Below are 8174 nucleotides of genomic sequence, written 5' to 3'. Positions count from 1 at the left end.
CCTAAAACCAGGCTAGGCAGAACTTTGTTCCACTGCTGCTCAGTCATTCCTGTGTTCTTGTCTCACTGAGATTGCCAAAAAATAATATAGAGAATAAAAACTGTGAGCACAATTCTCACTTTTGAAGTCTGACAGCAAGCTAATTGAGAGGAAGGAATCACCTCCATTCTGCAAGTTTTTACTGGATTGATTTACAAAAAGCATTAGACTATTAAGAGGTACTTTGGTCAAACTATTGCTCCAAATAGACTTTTTCCTTCAAAGACCAGGAGTCTTTGTCTGTAGAATATTTGCTGCCTTTTTCCATCAAAGAAGCACTTGGAACAATGTGAAGCTGCTGGATGTGACTTTAATTACAAACCTACCGTTGTGCAAATGCAGAGAAGGACTACCTTAGCCAGACGCAAAACACATCCGTACATTGCAGTGTGAAACACTATGATAACCATGGGTATTTGGGCAAAAGTCAGGTCTATGTAATATACTCTGACGTGTGAAAACGGGTGATAGAAATACATATGGCACCGCTGTCACACGTTTGCATGGGAATGCAGCCTCAGCGCAACTGAGATAGATTGCTTTTGGATGTCTTCTGGAAGTGAGGCTAAAAGCTCTCTAATCACAATCTTGTCACTGTGAAGGTAGAGATAAATTGATATATTCTGTTAGTTAATTTAATGTCAAAATTTCTGTTTCTGGAATCAATTTTGAAGCAGGTACCATCATACATATTGTCTTGCTATGCAGAATGTGTATGACCTTCACTAAGCTTTTTTAATTTTTCTTCTGGTCCATCAAGTTCTTCTCTGCAACCTGACTGCTCAGTTCACTGTCTTCTCTGTGTAAATCAAAGTTATATTCTCCTTACACTGCCCCATCGTATGAAGCCATCTGTTATGTCTCAGCATGCACTTAAAACCTACATGGACATTTTGTGTGACTGTACAGCAGCTGGCACAGAAAAACTATCTAGCTCATGGTTATAGACCCCAAACACAATCATAATCCACTAAAAATAATATATCTAACAAAACACTAGTGGAGAGTTATTACTGGTCCGTTTAAAAACTACTTGCTACAGTCTTAATAATATAGTCCTCTGCACTAGTGCTTATGGATGAATTGTTCAGAAATTTTGTGTTATAAACGTTTAAAACAAACAAGAGATCTCCCGCCACTCCAAAACCCAGGGGAAGTAGTCAAAAGAGAATGGACTCACATTGTAGTATACTGTCTCCCGCCACTCCAAAACCCAGGGGAAGTCATCAAAAAGAATGGACTCACATTGTAGTATACTTGTGGGGCTTACAGCAGCCCCAAAACTATTAACCACTCCTTTGAAATCCTAAGAGATACTATGAAGCTTTGACTCTTTGTTCAAGGTACCCATGCCCGCTGTAACTACTATTGACATGGAAAATGTTAGGTTTCTTTTTGCTGAGATGACTAAATGACTGCTTATTGTACTGAGCAGATACTTGAGCCCATCTGTGTTTAAGTGTATTTTTCCTCTCCCATTTCATCCAAGGTGGTTGTCAATGCCCTCGTGGGAGCCATTCCTTCCATCATGAATGTTCTGCTTGTTTGCCTCATCTTCTGGCTCATCTTTAGCATCATGGGAGTGAACCTCTTTGCTGGGAAGTTTGGGAAATGTGTCAATCTGACAGAAGAAGATTCAGAATTAAATAGTTCAATCAATGACATAACAGACTGTAAAATGTATAATAACACAGGAAAAATATTCTGGGTCAATGTTAAAGTCAACTTTGATAATGTTGGCTCTGGCTACCTGGCTCTCCTTCAGGTGGTAAGTGTTGCTTGCCTTCACTAGCCAGCACCATGTCAGATGGGTTTGACCTCCTGCCAGCTTCTAACTCATTTCTGTGGGTGATGGAAAATAGTGGTACCATACAACCTGCTCTTCCCTTGTAACTGGCTGTTCAAACACCAGTGCTGATTGTGCACACAAATGGAAAAAGAGGGATAAATTAGACCCTGTTGTGATTTTCCAGGTGATAAAGTTAGCATCTGGTGGACAAGTCCTGTTTCAACAACCAGCATGTTACTGAGCCTGAGAGCTGGAGTCAACCTCAGAAGAAGTCTGGGGCAAATTCTGACCCAATCTTCTCTAATACAGAATTACTCAGCCATGAGGGTTGTAAGGCCGTTAGTAGCCCATGCTAGTGAACATTTGCCCTGTTGTCATCCTGGGACAAGAAGTTCCATCCCACCCTAGCAAGCTTTCTCATCCTGACAGGGCTGAGAATGCCACACATACATCAAGGGCAAGTTTACCTAAAGTCATGGTTTGGTGCTATGTGCTTTACCCCATCAAAATGTCTTTCTTCAGTCATTGTTGTTTGGATATTGTAAATGACGTGAAGATTTTAACCTTGAAAGTTCAATGTGTTTTCCATAATCTCTCACTCTAGGCAACTTTTAAAGGTTGGATGGACATCATGTATGCAGCAGTAGATTCACGAGAGGTCAGTCACTATATGCAAACTATAATTTTTGTTAATGTTACTGCTTTCTGCAAAAGCATTATGGTATCACCCTTGATATCTATATTGGTCAGCTGAGAACCTCTTTATATGACATTGACTCGACTAATAAGTTGGTTGTCCATCACCTAGTGGGGGAGTTGAGAGTCCCCACTTGCATGAAGACACCTACCATCACACATCTTCTTTTATGAAACTCAAGCTTGGAGATGAATGTTTTACAGTGACATAAAGACCACTTCAAAACATAAAACCAATCTTTATCAAGAATTGAGCTATTGTGAATAAACAACCATTTAAAATACATTGTCAGACACCACTAGTACTATTTTGCTTACTGTTTATATTGCCAGTGGTGGTTGTTGCCTTGTAAAAAGTATCATCTGATGTTATACAGAATGACGTAGTATGTCTTTGTATGCAAAGAATTTGAAATGAAGAGGCTATCTTAACTTCATCATGATTTCAAAAGAATCAAATAATTTTATGAGTAACCATATATGAAAATGTTTTTTTTTGTGTGTGTTTCAATTCAAAAAACTATTTTTCTTGTTCTGTTCTTGTTTTTGTAGAAGTTTTTTTTTTGCTAAAAAGAAACAAACATGTCTAGGCCAAGATTTTTAACAAGAGCTTGGAATTAGGCTTCTAAATAGTTTACTTGATTTTTCAAGTACCGAGCAATTTACAGCTCCTGTTCTTATTGGAAGAAAGAGAACTGATGCTTCTGAAATGCTTGAGAAAATCATGTCAAGAATGTCCAATTCAGTGACTGTTTCTATTGAATCTAGTAGGGCCTCAATCAATTCCAAATAGTAGGATTTTAAGTCAGGTTTGAAAAGGAAAAAAAAATCATCTTTTGTGAAAAAAAATAAATTTAAAATAAAAGTAAACCTCATTCACCATTAGTCAAAGACCAAGTTTTGCTCTGCAAGTTTTTTCAGTGCAAATATGTTCAATGTCGTATGAATTAAATTATCCTGTTCTGCAATGATCTAGTCAGAAACTATATAAACAAATATTGTAAAAGAAAACAAATTAACAAGTTGTCTTAGTATAAAGATTTTGTAGTACTCTTATGTTGAGCCTTATTTTCTGTTTGTTTATCTCTCAGGTGTTACCAACTATTATTGGCAGTCTTAAACTATACCAGTTTTGTCAGAATTAGAACTAGGGCTCTAAATCTTAATTCCTCCTCAAATCAAATCCAAAGATTATTCGAAAGTGAGCCCATGTTTTTGTTGGTTATTTTTCATGTTGCTTCTCAATCTTGCAGAAAAATGAGCAGCCGCAAATGGAGCACAGTCTATTTATGTATCTCTACTTTGTGAACTTCATCATCTTTGGATCTTTCTTTACCCTGAATCTCTTTGTTGGTGTTATTATTGACAACTTCAACCAACAAAAGAAAAAGATAAGTATATTGGTTGTGCTCCCAGGCATCTACTATATCTCAAGCAATGCTATCTTTAGAGAACAAGGTCCTTGCTATACACAGAATCTAAAACTTCTACTGGCATTTACAAGAGCATTAATAATTAAGTTAGCAGAAGTAACACCCAGGGCGAGTTTCTTCCTCCTTTATTTTCCTGTGTAACCTGAACACCCAGCTCTTTCCTGACATATCGAAGGCAAAGACATCTTCCCTGCAGCCCTGTAAAATTTTGCTCCTTTTTGGGAAGTGAGCACAACAGGAGACTTGTTATTTAGAAAGTGGTCTCCTACAGATGCTCTCAGAAGTATTTTGGATATGGAACAAGACCAGGATGCTGGAGACCAGGGAAGTTTGTTCCTGTCCAGGTTTTCAGCAGGTCCTATATTTTCTGAGCATGGGTGTCACTCCAGGACTTCTGCTCTGTGGATGCGTGGTTGCTGCCACTCTCTTTTTTTGGACACAGTTACACATTATGAAAAGGGCTAGTACCAGCAAGGTGTGAAAAAGGAAGGAATGTTCATTTCCAGTGTTTTAGACTTTGTAACTACAATAGTGCTGCTTTCTCACCAAATAACAGTGACATTTCTTTATATACTTAGGTGGAGAAGATATCTTTATGACAGAAGAACAGAAAAAATATTACAATGCAATGAAAAAGCTGGGATCCAAGAAACCTCAAAAACCTATTCCAAGACCACTGGTAATACTGTCTGAATTCTTCAAAAGGAAAATGTATCGCAAAAGTGCAATTTAATTCACTGAGCAATGTATATGTTTATATAAAACATACAAATTACTTATACTGTCTTTACACCAATACTCAGCGAGTGCTGTAAAGTCAATTCCATACCAAAAAGTTGCACTGAAAGACTTTACAGGTTAATTATTTATTAAGTTATCTGCATAAATATTGTTGGGTTTTACATTCACCTTGGACTGATTAAACTTCAGGATGGGAAGGGATATTTAATGTCATTTTTAGATTCTGCTTCCTCAAATTTATCTGACTTAAGCATAGTTGAGTGACTTTGCAACATAAAAATTGGAGCTGTTAGAAACAGGTATGGATGAGTACTCCCTACTTCCATAACTGATGCTAGATATATCTTTTTCCTCTAGAACAGATACCAAGGGTTCCTTTTTGACATTGTGACACGCCAGGCCTTTGATGTTGTAATCATCATTCTCATCTGCCTTAACATGCTCGCCATGATGGTGGAAACCTCTGAGCAAAGTGACTTGAAGACTAACATCCTTAAGAAAATCAATATATTCTTCGTTGCCATCTTTACTGCAGAATGTGTACTGAAATTGGTGGCTCTGAGGCAGTACTATTTCTCAAATGCCTGGAACATATTCGATTTAGTTGTTGTGATCATGTCACTTATTGGTAAGTAAGATTGGTTTGACAATTTCTTTACTAAACCAATTACTATTATTTTCTGAAAAAAATAATTAAAATTTATCAACTGCAAATGCATGTTGAAATGGAAATCGATACTGTAAAGACTTGAGGAAAAAGAACTAGAAAACCCACCACGATTATATTAAAATAATATGAAATAAGATTTTTTAAAATTTCTGCTATTCTCTTTTAATAAGTTTTTTTTAAAAAACCCCAACCAAGTGTTATGTAAAATCTTTCATAATGATTCTTTGGATTGTTTTTTCCTAGTCTGAAAGACAGAATGAATAACCCATCATACCAGTACCCCATTATGTGATAATTTCATGTTACAGATTTAGTACCAACTAAGAAATCTTAGATCAGATAAAAATTGCTAGGTTTTGTCATCTGTGTTTGTAACACAGGATTGAAATGTATAGAGAATACAAAGACTGGAATTAGATTATAGACTATGGAATTCAGTTTCTGGAGACTCAGGCATAGCTGATTGAAAATAAGGGTTCACACTGTGTAACAGCTTTTATTTGAAGGGATTGCAATGGAAGAATGGGGTAAAGAGCTCTTCTGCCAATTTGAGCTTTCTGCCAATTTAACTACTCCTAGGGCCAGTACTGCCAAAATAGCAGAAGTCTTTTAGGGGAAGAAAAAATATTTCATTTCTTTAGTATGACTTATATTTTAGGTAAGATTCCAGTAAGAATATGGGTCTTCCTTGAGAAATTAAGTTCCTGGAGTGGAAATTCAGAAAAATGTGTCCAAACCATCTAAACCTAGAAAAGCAAATATTTTCTAGTATTACTAGACCTGTCACTTTTTCATGCAAACTAAACATAAAATAACATCCATGTGTAGCTATGTCCCTGTATGAACTAAGAGCCATAGCAGAGTGACAGGCACAACTTCTATGTTGGTCACTGAGTTTGCTTATACATATCTTGACTATATCATCTAAATGATGTCCATGAGATTATTATTACATCTTGTTTTCTTAGTTTAGTTTTGTAGTGTCAGTATTTGAAGTAAAATTTAAAAGGTAAATAGGTAATCTGCACCTGCTGAAGTATTCACACAACCAGTGTTGAAGAAAACCATCAGTCAACAAGTGTTGACTGATATGGATATTTTGAAGTACTGCACAGAAAGGTGCTTGCCATGACTACTGTCTTCTGGTGACTGAAAAATGTAGCTCACAGTTGCTGACTTCTACAGCTATTTTTTTTCAACTCTAACTTTTATGAAATGGTGTTCACACACACATCAGATATTTTTCAACTGTACAGATATTATCATTTTGTCCTACTTGATAGTTAAGCACAAATGTGGTATTCTAACCAATTGTGGTCCCTTCCATTTTAGCCCTACTGCTTTCTGACATCGGTAAAACATTTGAACATTTCATACCACCTACACTCTTCAGGGTCATTCGCTTAGCTCGGATTGGACGAATACTGAGACTCATCCGGGCTGCCAAAGGAATTCGAACTCTGCTTTTTGCGTTAATGATGTCCCTACCTGCTCTGTTCAACATTGGCCTCTTGCTTTTTCTGGTCATGTTCATTTATGCCATTTTTGGCATGGCTAACTTTGCCTATGTGAAGATGGAAGATGGCATTGACGATATGTTCAACTTCCAAACCTTTGGTAACAGCATGCTCTGTCTCTTCCAAATCACCACGTCAGCTGGCTGGGATGGTCTTCTCAGCCCAATTTTAAACACTGGGCCACCGTACTGTGATCCAAACATAAATGGTACTATAGGGGAATGTGGTAAACCTGCCATAGGCATTATTTATTTTGTAAGTTACATCATTATCTCATTTCTCATTGTTGTAAACATGTACATAGCTGTTATTATGGAGAACTTCAATGCTGCTACCGAGGAAAGTACAGAGCCTTTAGGGGAAGATGACTTTGACATCTTTTATGAAATCTGGGAGAAGTTTGATCCTGAAGCAACTCAGTTTATAACTTTCTCTGCACTTTCAGACTTTGCAGATGCTCTGGCTGAACCTTTACGTGTACCAAAACCAAACAAAGTTCAGCTGATAGCAATGGACCTGCCTATGGTCAGTGGAGATAGGATCCACTGCTTGGATATCTTGTTTGCTTTTACCAAACGAGTGTTAGGAGATTCTGGGGAGATGGATACTCTTAAAGTACAAATGGAGGAGAAGTTCATGGCTGCCAATCCATCCAAACAATCCTACGAGCCAATCTCCACTACTCTCAGACACAGACAAGAAGAAGCTTCTGCCACTGTTATCCAGCGTGCTTACAGGAGTCACCGGCTCCTGCGCTCCATGAAGCAGGCTTCTTACCTGTACCATCACAGAACTTGCAGTGATGACACTCTTGGAGGTGCTGCTCCAGAAAAAGCAGGACTTATTGCATCTATGATGGCTGAACACTACCATAGGAGTCTGGATAACTGTGAAACTTTGTCCTCAGCATCCTTTCCTCCATCATATGACAGTGTCACAAGAGCCAGTAGTGGCAATCTTGTGGTTGAAAATGGAGAAATTACATCTCCAGATATTAAATAGTTCATCAGCAACAATGTTGTTAAGAATATTTTAAAATGTTCACACAAGCTGATATTGTAAATATGCATCAGCTGAGGAAGCCTCCTTATTTAACAAAGTCTGTTGATCATGATCAGTTAACCATAGCTAGGCATGAACATCTAGCTGTGGTAGCTGCTAAATCATAGCCTTTGGCTCTTCTACCTTCAGCTTTGTTCAGTATTTACCTATGCAGAGACAAAAGCTCTGGAAGGTTTTGAATCTGATCAAGGGCACCGCCCTGCAAAGCAGGTCCCACGGTACTTGTC

General features: G+C 37.7%; 1 protein-coding gene across 1 annotated transcript in view; it reads left to right on the top strand.

The window, feature by feature from the left end:
• The window catches only part of LOC104464906 (sodium channel protein type 5 subunit alpha-like), a 33423-nt gene extending 25536 nt beyond the window's left edge, over positions 1–7887 (top strand). The window contains exons 20-25 of the mRNA XM_010077755.1: positions 1529–1807; positions 2433–2486; positions 3778–3919; positions 4536–4636; positions 5056–5326; positions 6701–7887. Of these exons, the coding sequence (XP_010076057.1) occupies positions 1529–1807; positions 2433–2486; positions 3778–3919; positions 4536–4636; positions 5056–5326; positions 6701–7887 (2034 nt within the window). The remainder of the gene's footprint in view (positions 1–1528; positions 1808–2432; positions 2487–3777; positions 3920–4535; positions 4637–5055; positions 5327–6700) is intronic.
• The last annotated feature ends 287 nt before the right edge of the window (positions 7888–8174 follow it).

This window comes from Pterocles gutturalis, unplaced genomic scaffold (genome assembly GCF_000699245.1).
Source record: "Pterocles gutturalis isolate BGI_N339 unplaced genomic scaffold, ASM69924v1 scaffold10058, whole genome shotgun sequence".
Taxonomy (NCBI): Eukaryota; Metazoa; Chordata; class Aves; order Pterocliformes; family Pteroclidae; genus Pterocles; species Pterocles gutturalis.
This window is presented reverse-complemented; position numbering and strand designations above follow the sequence as displayed.